Here is a 15,703-nt window from a genome sequence, read left to right as displayed (position 1 = left end):
CAGAAGACAGATGTTTTACCAAAGATTTTCCTTCCTACAACCTCAATGCCATTATGCTTCCAGAAGAAAACAAAACAATCCTTGTGATCACATATGCTGCTGTCTTCAGTCTTTTAAATGGTGTCAGTGTGCCCCAGGAAGTTATATGGCCCTATGGATGTATCAGGGTCTTCTTCAAAGGGAAAGTGCCCAGCATACCACCTTACCTCCTAGAACCACCCCAGAACCCATATGGTTGTTTCTGGGCATGAGATAAGTGGTAGAAAAATAAGATCTCAATTGTCATTCAACCTCTGCCTGGGTTTTGGGTGGAACATGGACTATCTGTGAGCCACAACATATAAACACAATTCTGACTGTCCAGCTTACCTTGATGATTTTCTTCAGGACAGCTGGAGTGTGAGTGGCAAGTGACTTCCTCCTGGTCGGTGTTTCTCCTCTTTTGAGTGGTGTATTAGGAGGCAAGTTCTCATCAAATAATTCAGGTCTTAGACGACCACCAAACGATACACGTCTTCTCTTCACAGACATTCCCTCACACTTGTCTAAAGTAGGGAATGCAAACATGGAAAGAAGAATGTAAACACCATGCCAGGACTTAGAATTTAATTCAAACTAGCATTAGTAATGCATTGACAAGGCACTGAAACATGGCACCTTTATCCACTAAACTGGTGAAGGCAGAGCAGCCTCAGGACTTCCTAAAAGACCTCAGGAGAAACCAGATGCAATGCACTTCAACTGGAAAGAACTAGAGTTCTCCTTAAAACTGAAAATTGTATGTGAAATAGCTTCAGAAAGTTATTTGCAGCAGGTGCCACTTTCTATCAGGAGTCACAACATGAGCAATGGCCTGAAGAAACTTAGTAAGATACATATACTTGGGTCAGACCGAGACTGGCTTTATGAATAAACTAAGCAGGAAAAATCTCTAGGTAGTGCCTATGGGCAGTTCATGAAACCCAAACCCATTATACAACGTCATGAACAACCACATAAAGCCCTTGTCCAGGACAGACACTCCATTATGAAGCTCAATGGGACACTGGCTGGTGGGTACAAGTGTCACCAAGGAACCGTCACACCAAAGGCCAAGGGCAGAAACTCTGCCTGGTATAAAGGTTGGTGCACGGGAGTCTGGAATCTTTCATTTCTATGAGCCAGCATGAAACAGGTGTGTAGAAAGATGCCACAGGCTACTTACTATGCAGTCTTGGGTTGTCAGGTTGTGTTTGTAACAGAGATAAAGAGAAAGATTTCTGTAGATGGTGAGATGGCTCAGCAGGTAGGGGTGCTTTGCTGACAAGCCTAAGGACCTAGGGTCAATCCCTGGGACCAATATGGCTCATGGTGGAAGGAGAGAACTGACCCCTACAAGTTGTCCTCAGACTCCTGCATGAACACCATGGCACATGCTTATACTCCCTTGTAGTAGAATATTTAAGGTATGTTACTTTTGTTTATATTGCATTTGTTTAACTCTGTAATGTTGTGGGATGTCTTTCTGTATGCTGTGAATATGTGTTGCTCTGACTGGTTGATAAATAAAGCTGCATTGACCTATGGCAGGGCAGGATGGAGCAAGGTAGGAAAATCCAGGAGAGATAAGAAGCGAAAGGAGAGGCAGAGAGACACCATCCCGCCGTTTAGGGAGCAGCATGTAAAGGCACACAGGTAAAGCCATGGAACATGTGGTGACATATAGATTAATAGAAATGAGCTGAGTTTAGTTACAAGACCTAGCTAGCAAGAAAACTGAGCCATAGGCCATGGCCATGTGATTTGCAATTGATATAAGCCTCTGTCTTTATTTGGGTCTGAGCGGCTACAGGACTGGGCAGGACTATTGCCCAGCTACATTTGGCACTCACTGCTAGGCATTGATCCACATAGATCTAAGAAAGCTTAATGATTCTGAATGCAGAGAAATGGAGGCACACTAGGCTTCCTAATCTCACAGTCTCATGCCAGTAACAGTGTAGAGACTTATCTCAGATAGCTCCCTGTGAGATGGAGCTGGCCACCAGCCACCATAAGCTAAGCAGCATGGAGGATTTCTGCTACAGTACACAGTGGCGTCTCCAAGTTGCACAGCACACAGTGTGGCGGATTTAGCTTTTGCTAGTACATTAAAAAAAAAAAAAAAAAAGTTTCTGGGCTACACGCCCCTTGATGAAGGCACAGTCCCACTGCTTCCCAGAGTTGGCTGTGCACATGGCTCCTGGCGGTAAACCTACAACCACCATGCTGGGGGCAGAGTCAGCAGCCAAGGCTGCGGCGTATGTCCTAATCACTCTGCAGTTTAAAGCAATAGATTCACAATAAGACACATTCAGATGGAATAAACCTCTAAACAGTTTACAATGTGTGTAAAAATGTACGTAGGCTTGGAAAAGAGAGAGAAAGGAATATGTAGTTATATAAAGAAATAGTTTTAAAATGTCTTTAAAGAGACAGTAAAAGTAATATAAAAATAAGCCACATAAAGATGAACAATTACATAGAGAATCTGGACTGTGTTGTCTTTGGGATTTTTAACTGCAGAAAGACATTTGATTGTATAGGCTGCTGAGTTAAGCCAATATATATATATATATATTTTAAAGGTATCTTGACTTCAAAATTTGTGTCTAAGGATACGTTGCTTTGGAAAAAAGGTTCTGTTTTTGTTTCCACAGAAGATGAGAACCTGTGGATTGCTTCCAGGCTAATATGTTTTGGTCAGCCAAAACCCCCTGAAAGATCTCCAATGACACCATGGCCCAGATGATCCAACATCCAAAAACAGTTTCAAGGGAACTGGCTCAGACAATGCATCCTCATAGACTATTCCAGTCAGGACTTGACCATAATTCTTTTTTTTTTTTTTTTTTTTTGGTTTTTCGAGACAGGGTTTCTCTGTGTAGCTTTGCGCCTTTCCTGGAACTCGTTTTGGAGACCAGGCTGGCCTCAGACTCACAGAGATCCGCCTGGCTCTGCCTCCTGAGTGCTGGGATTAAAGGCGTGCGCCACCACCGCCCAGCTATGACCATAATTCTTAATTGTCTCAGGATCCCCATAAGATTGCCAGCACCCTCAACCAGCAGGAAGTAGTATGAGAAGCTATGCCCAAATTCCCAAAATATTGTTTGTAAATGCAATCTCTTTCTAAAGAAAAGGGAATATAGATATGATAGGATAAAGAACAACAACTTGTTTAAAATGTTTTATATTGCTATGGATTTTGGTTTATTAATACAAATTTAAAGTTAATTTTGTTATACTGTATATATACTTCTACTCTCGTTTAAGGTATTATGTTTATGTAACTCATTTAAATTATAATAGATAATTAAGAAATACAGATTAATTATTTTTCTATGATAGTCAAACTTATAGCCATGTTAGTTAAGTTTTTTTAGGTATACATAGATATAATCTTCAAATACTTCAAAGACCTAGAGAATATGGCATTTAAAATGTTTTAAAAACTTAAGACTTTCTCGACAGTGAAACATGTTTGCTCCTGGCAGCACCGATTTACTTCAAAGAGAAAGATGGGCATCGAAGATACTCTATATGGAGTTTATCTTCTTTGCAAAAATAGCCATATGGGCAAGAAACTGCTCTTGACTGGACTGCTGATAATATACTATATAAACTGGACATGCAGGACCCATAGGAAAATGACCAGTGAACTTTGCAAGGCAAAATAGTTCTTCAGGTTCCTGCTTCAGAGGAGACTGTCAAATATTCTATAGGACACATGGAGAAGCAACTAAAAAACTCAAGGTCTATTGGCTAAAGATGGATGCCCCCAATGTTACAGAGGAATTTTGAATGACTGTCCAGGCAGGCAGCTGTCTCTGTCATTTCCAGAATTGTTGGAAGTTGCTTACAATGCACTTCCTGTTTACTTAGGCAATATTATATCCTTCTGGGATCTTTGATGTAGTTGAAGACCAAATAGTTATAATTTTCCTTGGTTATGATAAAAGATAAGTTAGATATGAAACCTTAGACTCACAAATATAGTATAAATAGAATATTTTCTTTGAATTTGCCAAATATTAATACATTAGATATTGTAACTGTATTCTTGCTTGATAACTGTTTTGTTATATGTAATTTTATTAGGTTAAAGTTAAAACCTTCCTTTTTGTTTAGACAGAAAAAGGGAAGTGCTGTGGGATGGTCTTTCTGTATGCTGTGAATATGTGTTGCTCTGATTGGTTGATAAATAAAGCTGCATTGGCCTATGGCAGGGCAGGATGGAGCCAGGCAGGAAAATCCAGGATAAAAGAAAAAGGAGAGGCAGAAAGACGCCAGCCTGCCTTCCCGGGAGCAGCATAAAATGGCACACAGGTAAAGCCACAGAACATGTGGTAACATAGATTAATATAAATGGGCTGAGTTTAGTTATAAGAGCTAGCTAGCAAGAAAATTGAGCCATAGGCCATAACCATGTGATTCATAACTGACATAAGCCTCTGTGTGTTTATTTGGGTCTGAGTGGCTGCAGGACTGGGCGGGACACAGGAAAACTTCCAGCTACATTGTGAAGCTGTGTTATTGTGCCTGTGTAAAACACCTGATGGTTTAATACAGAACTGGCCAATAGCAAGGCAGGAGAAAGGATAGATGGGGCTGGCAGGCAGAGAATATATATAGAAGAAGAAAACTGGGAGGAGAGAGCTAAGATCTAGGAGCCAGAGGAGGAAGAGGACTCCGGGGGCCAGCCACCCAGCTGCACAGCAAGCCAGGGAGTAAACGTGAGATTTACCGGGTGGTGGTGGCGCACGCCTTTAATCCCACCACTCGGGAGGCAAAGGCAGGCGGATCTTTGTGAGTTCGAGGCCAGCCTGGTCTCCAAAGCGAGTTCCAGGAAAGGCGCAAAGCTACACAGAGAAACCCTGTCTCGAAAAACCAAAAAAAAAAAAAAAGTGAGATTTACCAAAGTTAGAGAACAGGCAAAAGGTAGACGGGATAATTTAAGATAAGGAAAGCTAGCTAGAAACTAAGTCAAGCTAAGGCCAGGCATTCGTAATTAAGTATAAGCCTCAGTGTGTGATTTATTTGGGAGCTGGGTGGTGGGCCCCCCAAAGAGCCAAAAAAAAACCCCAACAACACTCCCTTTCCCCATATATACAAATAAGTAATGTAATAAAAATTTAAAAACAAAACGTTAATGCCTTGGAAACACACAGAACTTTGCTGGTGTAGAAACCTGAGTCCATTCCAGTGTCTATAATAAAGTGCTTATAAGAGACTGAGAAAAGAGTGTGAACACCCAAGGGTCACTATGTTCAGTGATGCTCAAAGGACTGTCCATGGTTTATTCCCAAGGACCAACCTCACAAAATACAACTGGTATTCAGAACCAGGCGGTAAGTGAAAAGCCATTATGATTGTAAAAGAAAATCACATTTTTCCTGAAGTCAGTCCTGTGATGTGGTTCCCTCCTAAACTAGCTACACCTCCTTTGTTATTACTTATAAAAGGCAAAGTCTTCTGTACCCATACACTGAATGAACACCTTGTTAGCTCATAATACATAGGGTAGATATTAACCTATTAGGGAAAGTAAATCTACAGTTAAACAACTTACTAATGGAGTCACCAAAGTTGCTGATATCAACAGAACTAAGACCAGGTAGCCCAGAGCAAATCTGCTCAGCTGCAGTGGCCAATTTCTCAGGCTTGCTGAAGGAATCCTTCGGAGTTTTCTTTTCACTTGGAGCAAGGTGCTGAGTTGAAGAGAACCGGTTTTGTGTTTCAGCAGACAGCACTTCTACCTTTGCAGGAATACTCCTCCTCTTTTTGGAAGAGAGATTTTCTGGTGTATCAGCAGGGCTGGCAGCATCTTCAACTTTCACTGAAGTTTGATTTCTAGATCCCATCTTCCTAGGAGTGACTATCCTATGACCTGCCTTGGCACCTTCACTTTCACCCAGATTCACAGACTCTCTCCTGCCAGTAACATGCAAGTCTTCGTTCTTAAGCAGCTGTGAATTTCGCACAGGGGTCTTCATCTTAGCTGTCTCAGAGAGAGGAAAGCTGGGGTTCAGAGCCTCTGCAGAAGTCTCAACAGGCCGCACACCATTGCTCTGTGTCTCAGCCCCGATCTTGTCTCCTTTGGGTGAAGAGGCTGCAGTCCCAGGTGTGCTTCCACTGGATTTTGGTCTTGACTTGCATGACACCAATAGCTTTGTTTCCCATGTATCTTTGCCTGCTACACATTCACGATGTGGTTCTGACTTTCTATGAGACTGTTTCTGTGATTTTATATCCAACTCTTCCTTCATCGACTGATAAAGTTTCTCAAAGGGAGAGTCATTTTTCTTGCTGTTGCTAAGGCTCTGTGCAGGAGAAGACTTCAGTTCCCTGTAACTACTCCCTGTAGCCCCGGACTTCTTAAAGAGACCACCCGATGTGGGCTCTCCTGTGCTTCTGCCACTGTGCTGTTCTACATGCCCTGAAGAACAGGTATTGGATGGATCTTGGGTAACACTGTCCTTTGAGCCATCTGAGACTGAACTGTCTCCAGAGAGCCTCTTGGTGTGTACCAAAGATCTTCTTGAAGCAGTGGTTTTCGAAGCTTTGGCATCTTGACCTTTCCCATCTTGGCAATAAATATGAAATAAGAAACAGAAGTTCAACATTTTCTCAATGACTAACATTTTTGGAATCCGGTACCTTATTTTAAATTGCCTTATAACCTAGTTTTTCATTTAGTCCACAAATTACTTAATTCCTTACACTTGTCTTATAATGCTGTTTCCATCCAGATAAATACATTAGCTTTGAATAACCAGTGATGTTAACATATCCCACTAGACAACTCAAGATTAAATGGACACTAAAACAGCAAGTACTAGGGAAGAAGTTACCCAGCTCTCTGCTCTAGTTTGGCATGTTAAATGGCACCAGGCTCTTAAGAGTTTGGGAGACCAGGAATTTCATGCCTGTGTACCCATGATCCCACCCTTGCCATTGTCATAGTAGTCTTATGCTGACAGTCCCAGAACAGAACCCAACCAATACCAACCAGGGTCAACAGAGAAGCTAGCTCTCGAAGCTCGCCGTGCTGGTTCCTACAAATTGGAAAAATAAGAAGAGGAATTTAAGTGCCTTTCTTAGTGTGGTCATTGTGAAACAATGAAAATATTCTTTTCATTAATTATATTCTTTGCCAAAATGCTTCTTCTTTATGACATTTAGAGACTTGAGAAACAGATGCAAGTGACTTGAAAGTTAGTGGCCATGACCTAAGCATTTCTTAGCTGACTTAAGAGCTTTTTTTTTTTTAAGGTTTACTTTTATATTTATGTGTATGTGTGTATGTCTAGGCACATTTGTGTGGGTACCTGTGGGGGCCAGAACAGAATATTGGACCCTATAATAGTTGGAGTTACAGGTGGTTGTGAGTTGCCCAATGTGGAGGCCAGACACTGAACTTGGGTCCTCTGGAAGAACAGAGAAAACTCTTAACCTGCAAGCCACTTCTCCCCTACCAGCCCCCCAGTACATTTTCTAGAACTTCTTTGTCTTACAACATCACATGAAAGGAGAAACAAAGTTAAAATTAAGTTCCCCCATCTGCTAAGTCACCACAGGCATAAAACTATAGATACCGTAAGTTTCACAGAAATGCACTCAGGGTGTGCTAAATTGCAGTTCCACTGGTATCTGTGCTCTTATCCCTAGCAGGTATCTGCTGTGTATCAAGAGTCGGGAAGTTAAGTCACACAGAAGAGCAGCACATCCATGAGTATTACAACTTCAGAGCCTGAATAGCAAATCCAATCCTCTTTCTAAACCAATAGACAGTCCCTACACATTCTGCAGTATGGAATAGTTTTGGAGGTGAAGAATATATATTTGTATATGCTATGAACAGAGTTGATATTGGGTGTTTTTCTCAACTGCTCACTACCTTATTTCTTGGGACAAGGTACAAACTTCACCTAGAACCTCAACAATTTAGCTAGACTAGCTGGCCACCCAACACCAGGAATCCTCCTATCTCTGCTTTCTCAGTGATGGGGATTACAGGTACATGGTAGACATCCAGATTTTTTTTTTTTAACCAAGGTTCTAGATTATCAAACCTCAGGTATATATGTTTTCAGAAAAAGCATTTTACACAGACCTATCTTCCAAATCCTGTAATTTTAATGTTTATATTAAACAGGCATGAAATTCCTAATATATTACTATGACATTATATGTATTGAATTTTAACACTTAACAGACTAGTAAACAAACAGTTCATCAATCATTGAGTGGTACTTGTCTATCCCATAGATCTACAATTACCAATAATTTTATTTTCTTACACTTATTAACAAGTTGAAAGGTGGCTGGTGTGTGGTGGGATACCTCAAAAATAGCTTCCACCAAGGGTTGATGAGTATTGGGTTCTTCTAAGGAAGAAGCAGTATTTAACATGACAGAGATCTTGAAGGAAAAGTGTCTGTTGCTAAATGCAGGCAAACTCTAAGGCTCCTAATCCAAGGAACTGCAGCTAATTCATGGTAGCAATTTGACTAGCATTCTAAAAGGAGAGACAGAGATTCTCAAGATTTACCCTAACGTTACTGAGTCCCACTAAGCCTCTAATCATGTGTCCACAATTGTGCTTTAGTAAATGATAGCAATGGCAGTTATCTTGCTGATATTCTCAAGTGACAGAATTCCTTCACATGACAAGCACTAGACTCACTTTCTTCTAAACTAGGAAGCTTCTTCAGCACTCAGTTTTCACAATGTAATTATTTAGACACACAGTGATGGACAGCCACAATTGAGTAGGGGACAAAATGACTCATGAGATGTCTCTTTTACTTCTGTTAGGTCTCAAATCTGGGACAAATGGCTAACTGAGATGCCCATCAAAGTGGATGCTGGCCACCAGGTTCTCCCAGCATTCCTTACTCTCTACCTGTTATAGGGTCCTCTTGGCTGGCATACTCCATCCACTAACCTAAACTTCTCTAGCTCACGGGCTCGAATGCCCTCCTCAAGTTCCTCTGGCCCTTATATAACTCAACCATTTTAGCTATGCCAGTCTCTTGGCCCAAGCCACCCCTTTTTGGTAGGAGACTCTTCTCCCCAACCCCACTTCTCCTCATATGGCCCTGTTCTGGGCCATGTTCACTCTGGACTCTCCCAGATGTCTCTGTCTCTGCCTACGCTCTCAAATCTACAATAAACCTCCTCCTCCACCATACCTAGGAGCAGTCATATTCTTCCTGTTTTATATCTTTTTTTCATTCAGTTTCTATGTATTCAGACTATTCTAACCTTGTAAGATCACAACACAGTCTAGTAGAGTGTAAGACAAAGTTAGCACTCTGTTTTTGAATACCAAAAAGAAATAGAGTTTTAGTTATTTTTACTATGTTCATGGTCAACTTATTTCCTTATTTTGTTACTTATATATTTCTGCAATAATCAGAAAGCCGTTCTTGGCCACCAATTTAAAAGTAACAAATGACTTGTTAAAACATATAAATAGTTCCCATCATGATAAAGAACCAGTCAAACCTGAGTATTTCCCCTCACTTGTCCAGGTGATTTTCCTGGAAATCCCGTTGAGCTGCTTCCATCCTCATGATTTCCATTTTCATACCTAGAGTACACAGAGAATCAGGTGTAGGATTTGAACCTCCAGGTTCATAGGTTATAGATATAAACCCTGGGACAAACTTTAGGCTTTGTTCATAATATTACCTTACACAAAGAAATTGGTTTAGTTAGGAAAATTTTTATACTAAAAACTTAAACGTAAATCTAACTACAGAGCTACGTTCTAGAATTATGATCCCTAGTTTTTCAGTCTCTCTGGAGGAAAGGCACATCTTAGGAAGATGGCACTAGAATCATGACAGATCTTGGTGATCAATTCACAGCTGAAATCCTTTACTGTGTATAACGAAACTTTGGTACCTCAGTGAAGTAGCCTAATTTGAATTTAGATGCTGTCTATGTAAGATCTAAGACAGCTAGCATCTGGAACCTTCCTCCAAGCTATCACAGTGTTGAACCAAGCCTCTTTTAAAGAGTCAAATCAATAAAAATGTCCCTTCAAATTGTTCATAGAGACAAAGGATATTTTATAAGGACTTAAGGGTAAATCCATCAAGATATTGGATCTAAGAAAATAGTTTATTTAGCCAGGCAGTGGTGGCACACGCCCTTGGTCCCAGCACTCGGGAGGCAGAGGCAGGCAGATCTCTGTGAGTTCGAGGTCAGCCTGGGCTACAGAGCGAGTTCCAGGAAAGGTGCAAAGCTACACAGAGAAACCCTGTCTCAAACCCCCCTCCCAAAAAAAAGAAAATAGTCTATTTAAAGACAAGTCACTCAACAGCAGGTTCCCAGAGACAACAAAAGCCATAAGAATTATAGAGTTGATGGCCGGGCGGTGGTGGCGCACGCCTTTAATCCCAGCACTCGGGAGGCAGAGCCAGGCGGATCTCTGTGGGTTCGAGGCCAGCCTGGGCTACCAAGTGAGTTCCAGGAAAGGCGCAAAGCTACACAGAGAAACCCTGTCTCGAAAGACCAAAAAAAAAAAAAAAAAAAAAAAAAAAAAAAAAAAAAAAAAAAAAAAAAAAAAAAAAAGAATTATAGAGTTGAAATTAAGGGGGTAGAAAAGTTGTGCTATGTGAGCACTAATCAAAAGGAATTGAGTGTATTTATATTTATCACCCAAAGAATCACTAAGGCAAAAGATGTGACTAAAAATAGGAGATATTTATAATGACAAAGAATTCTGTGCATAATTTAGAATTATGCCCAGGAGGAGTCCACAACCATATGCCCGGTATAACATCAAAAAATATAAAACAGAAAGTGTTAAAGAAATTAATTAAAGAAAAATAAACAAGTCCTCAGTGGATGATTTTAATATATCTCAAACTATTAAGCAGGGAAATATTAAAATGATTACTAATAATAGAGAATTTAACAGATATACAGTTAGAATGGTGCATTCAGTAGTTGCCGAATACCATTTTCAAATACAGGAAATGGGGGGACATTTGATCACAAAGAAAGCCTTGACAAATTTCAAGTGGAAATCATTCAAATGCCCATCAAGAACAAATAAACTATGAATGCTCTTACATATTACTGTGTATATTGTGAATGTTAATGAAATACCTATATTGTGAGAAGAAATAAGCCAAAGGCACCCAACATGCTATAAATCACACACACAAGAGCATCAGTCAGGCACAAACACAGAGTTTTATGCTAACTACAGTGTTTAGAGGCCCACCAACAGGTAACAAGACCCCAAAGATACTCCTCTCTTACAGCCACCATGGTGGCTTAGTAAGAGAAAGAAGTAGTGATTAAAGACAGCACAAAAGAAACTTGTAGAAATTACCCTTGTGACTTGGTGGTAGTGTATTAGTCTGCTAGGATTGCCATAATTACAACATAGAGTGCCTTAAGTGACAGAAATGTGCTGCTCACAGTTCTGCCTGGAAGTCCAAGTCCAAGGTGTCTGCAGGAATGGCTTCCTCTGGGCCTCCTTGACCAGCAGCACTCTTTCTGCCTCTTCACCTCTGTGCTTCCCCTCTGTGCACTTGCTCCCCTGGGATCTCTGTGTGCTAATCTTTTCTTATTATAAAGACACCAGTCATGGGTTAGAACCCAGCCCAATTGCCTCAGTTTAACATAACTGTTCTTTAAAGGCCGAAGAGCTGGGAATTTGAAGATGTATCATCAACACTGGGAAAGCAAAGACAGGAGGGCCCTTGGGCTTGGCTGTCTAGCCAGTCTGGCCTACTTGGTGAATCACAGGCCAGTTAAAAAAAAAGGGCGACCCATATCCTGAGGACCGCACCTGAGGTTGTCCTTTATTCTCCATAAGCACAGGTGCAAGCATCTGTACACACACACACACACACACACACACACACACACACACACACACACACACTCATCCCTTCCAACACCCATCAGCACCAAAGGATCACAGTTGAACTGTGGTACTAGTTCATGGTTTAAAAGAGCACAGTATTTAGAATTAGTTTTGGCCTACCTAAAAGACCGGTCAATGATTGTTATTATATCTCCATGTTTCAGCTGCACAGGCTCATCTATAGTAGCCCCATTCACTTGCGTTGGATTTGTGGAACTGAAATTATACAATATTGCCTGCGAGTGGAGAGGAGAAGAAAATACTAAGGATTTGCTTAAAATCAAATTTAAAAGCTTTAAAAGTTGATTTCCAAAACCCACTTACCTCTTGCCCATTGACTTCAATTTTGCAATGTTTTTTGGACACTACAGGCAGTTGGATACGAATGTCACATTCAATACTCCTTAATAATAATAAAAAAAAGTGGTAAGGGTTTTTATGGGGGTGTGCAACTTAAAAAAAAAACACCTCAAATTTAAACAAACAGAATTTGAGTAATACGCTTAGACTCTAAGTGTAATGACACAATAACACAGTACTGCCTAAGAAGCCATAAATTATTAAAACTTCTAGTACTTCAGAATAATTATATTAAAAAGCACTAGAATACATAATCAATTACCTTTCATATAAATAGTTATACTATAGCCAGACAGTGGTGGCACACACCTTTAATCTCTAGAGAGATTAAAGCACTAGAGAGACAAAAGCAGGAGGATCTCTGTGAGTTCAAGGCCAGCCTAGTCTACACATAGAAACCCTATCTCAAACAAGCAAAAGCAAAAAAAAAAAAAAAAAAAAAGACACAAATAATGGAGCACTTTATTACCAGTTTAGGAGAACTTTATAATTAATGTGTTTACAACAATGTAAGTATTTAAGGACACAGAAAGGTACTAGCATAAAATGTGCTGTAGGTAATCAGTGCCTCAGTTTCTTCATACACAGGTCTATACCAACACCCATGATGCTATTCAGTTAGAGTTGTGTGTGTCACTTGCGTATATGGCACACAGTATATCCATGTGAGTTTTTCACTATTGTTTCAAAACCACAGCATGTTGACAGATTCAAATATCCTCACATTATACCAGGCAATGAAAAACAGTATCTAGTTTAGAACTGTCTTTCTAGAAAGCAGCATTGTGGTAGCACAGTACAGCAAGGACGGTTCCGAACCCATCCACAAACCAGGAGTTTCCCCGATAGCATCCATTCTGAACTTTAAAGGCCTGAAAATACATACTGTCTGTTTTCCTGTGAACCTCTACAGCAGTGGTTCTCAACCTTCCTAATCTTGTGACACTTTAATACAGTTCCTCATGTTGTGGTGACCCCCCCCCCCCGCAACCATAAAACTATTTTCGCTGCTACTTCATAATTAATTTTGCTACTGTTATGAATCATAATGTAAATATCCGTGTTTTCTGATTGTCTTTTGGGTGGGGGTCGCAACCCACAGGTTAAGAATTGCTGCTCAGCTGTTTAAGCATATCACTTCCTAAAAATACCACACAACCAAACATGAATTGTTTTCAACTTTTTTGAAACTTGCAAAAAGTATATTTAATTAATATTGCAGAATATTGAAAATGAATGACATTTGTGACAAGAATAGCTTTTCTTTTGAACAACAATAACAACAAAAAGCTACGGAAAGTGACAGCATCCTTACTCTCAAGAAAATGTAGGCTTTGGGAATCACACCAGACAGAGACGCTATCTTAGAACTCCGTTTTACTGGGCAGAAAAGACCACTACCGTCCATACTTCTTAACCTAAATGCCACAGACATTCTGGACCAGAGAATTCCGCAAGGCCCTGTTCACTGTCAAACACACCACGTCTCTCTGCTCACTCAGTGATACTTGCTACAGACACCTCTCCCAGGGTGACATGATAAGATGTCACCAGACTTTGCCAAATGTCTCCCTGAGAACTATCATCCTCGACTGACCCCCCAAATCCAAATCTCCCTCTTCCTGCTGGACGCTCACCCTAGGTCACACACCCACTGAGATCTTAAGTATCAGGCACCATATGGGACGCTGGGGATGTAATCATTAACAAGGCAGCCCTTGCCTTCGAGCTTAGTCTATTGGGAAACAGACAAACAAAAAATCTAAAAACCAGTCACCAACCTGCACGGTGTTAGGAAAGACGAGCTTTCTTTAAAAGCACCTTCTCGGGTAACATTTTAAAATCGGCAGAAAGGGCCATAAGGGGTCTAACTGGGCAAAAGCGGCAACGCCAAGCAACCGCCTAGAAGGCCTCAGGGAGGAGGGTTATTATCCGACCCACGGAGGAAGAGAACTGGGGAATTCTCCTAGGGCACCCCCACAGGGCTCTCCTATCTTCATGTTTCCAGAATATCTGGAGCCACAGCCGGCTGCCTCAGAGCCACAGTGCAGGAGCGGCGTGACACTGAAGTCAGCTTGGCGCCTACCAAGTGTAAAATCCCGGTTCCATCCGGGAAGCTCCCAGCACCGGAGCATGACTTCCGAACGTCTTACAGGGACAGCCCCGCCAAGCGCCAAGGGCGGCAGGGCCACGGCCCGGGGTCACCCCGGTCCCTCCGCGCGCGCGCGCGCGCTCACCTTCCGAACAGGCAGGAGCTGAGGCTCAGCGGGAAGTGCGCGCCGTCGTCGCCGCTCCGCTTGATGGTGACCAGGCGAGCCGAGGACGCCATGGTCCGCCCGGCCGTCAGTGACTGCGGCCGAGGGCGGAGTGGCCTCCCGGTGAAGCTCGCCGTGCCCCTTCGCCAGTCCTCGCTGGTCAGCCTTGGCCGCGGCTCACCCGGTCCAGTCCGCGTCAGAGTCGTCGGCTCCTCGGCCGCGGCGATCTGACCACGGCCACCCGCGTCCTTGGCTCCGCCCCGACCCGCACACCCGCCGCCCGCGTCCCAGACGCCCGCCGCCCGCCGCCCGCCGCCCTCCGCCCGCCGCCCGCGTCGCAGAGTGCCTCCCAAGGCAGTTCCGCGCCAAGGCTGCCCGCCGCGCCCGCCCGATTCAAACGAAAACGGCGGTTCAAATTCTGGCGCTAAGTGCTGCGATTGGACCAGACGGCGCAGCGAGAGACCAATGGGAAGGGTGACACGGGAGGGGGCGGAGCCGGAGGTGGAGGCCAGGCGGCGGAAGGGCGGGTGGGGCGGAGCCGGATAGGAAGGCGGGGCCAAGATGCGAGGTTCGCCAGCGAGGCTGGAGTCCCGCCTTAGACGAGGTCAGGAAGGCGGACGGGGCGGGGCTGGTGGGCGGGGACCCGCCTCCGGTGGGCGGGACAGAGCGGCTCAGCTTTTCTGCGCCGGGGAACACAAACAAGCAAGGAGACCTGTAAAAAACCACTTTTATAGTGTATAGGCTCCCTCTCCAGAAATTAAACACGGGCAACACCGTGTCTTGCTTAGAGCTAAGAGCTTTACATTTTTAAATTAGAACTCTTCCTCTGCAGTTTCTGCATCACCTCAAATATAAGCAGAGGTTGTTTCTCCTGCCTTATCAGCATCAACCATTCTATTGCTTCAAACACGGGGGAGATGATTACATTCATCTTACAGTCTCGCTTTCTGCTTAGTGAACGCTGAGGCGGTGACACTGTATTTAGGAAACCATCATTTACTTAGCGTTACTACTGCAGCACAGTTAACTTTGCCATGCTTTGCTGTTAGGGAAAAAACATGACAATTAAAATAACCTGTGCAAGACTACATCCGTAAATCCTAAAACAGGGATCCTGGGGTTTCCTGGGGCCAGGTGCCAGTAGGTGAATGTAGAATAACCATGCCTTTGGTGTCCC

General features: G+C 42.6%; 1 protein-coding gene across 2 annotated transcripts in view; it reads right to left on the bottom strand.

Moving 5' to 3' along the window:
• The window catches only part of Mki67 (marker of proliferation Ki-67), a 29,305-nt gene extending 14,508 nt beyond the window's left edge, over positions 1-14,797 (bottom strand). Inside the window, exons 1-7 of one of the 2 annotated variants that reach the window (XM_052713041.1) lie at positions 14,509-14,797; positions 12,236-12,314; positions 12,032-12,147; positions 9,529-9,613; positions 7,028-7,073; positions 5,588-6,601; positions 370-545 (exon numbers count right to left, since the gene is read on the bottom strand). In XM_052713041.1, the coding sequence (XP_052569001.1) occupies positions 370-545; positions 5,588-6,601; positions 7,028-7,073; positions 9,529-9,613; positions 12,032-12,147; positions 12,236-12,314; positions 14,509-14,600 (1,608 nt within the window). In that variant the 5' untranslated portion in view covers positions 14,601-14,797. The remainder of the gene's footprint in view (positions 1-369; positions 546-5,587; positions 6,602-7,027; positions 7,074-9,528; positions 9,614-12,031; positions 12,148-12,235; positions 12,315-14,508) is intronic. The other variant, XM_052713042.1, reaches the window with a different exon arrangement.
• Between the last annotated feature and the right edge of the window lie 906 nt (positions 14,798-15,703).

The sequence above is a fragment of the Peromyscus californicus genome, unplaced genomic scaffold (assembly GCF_007827085.1).
Source record: "Peromyscus californicus insignis strain IS unplaced genomic scaffold, ASM782708v3 Scaffold_4__1_contigs__length_199733344, whole genome shotgun sequence".
NCBI lineage: Eukaryota > Metazoa > Chordata > Mammalia > Rodentia > Cricetidae > Peromyscus > Peromyscus californicus.
This window is presented reverse-complemented; position numbering and strand designations above follow the sequence as displayed.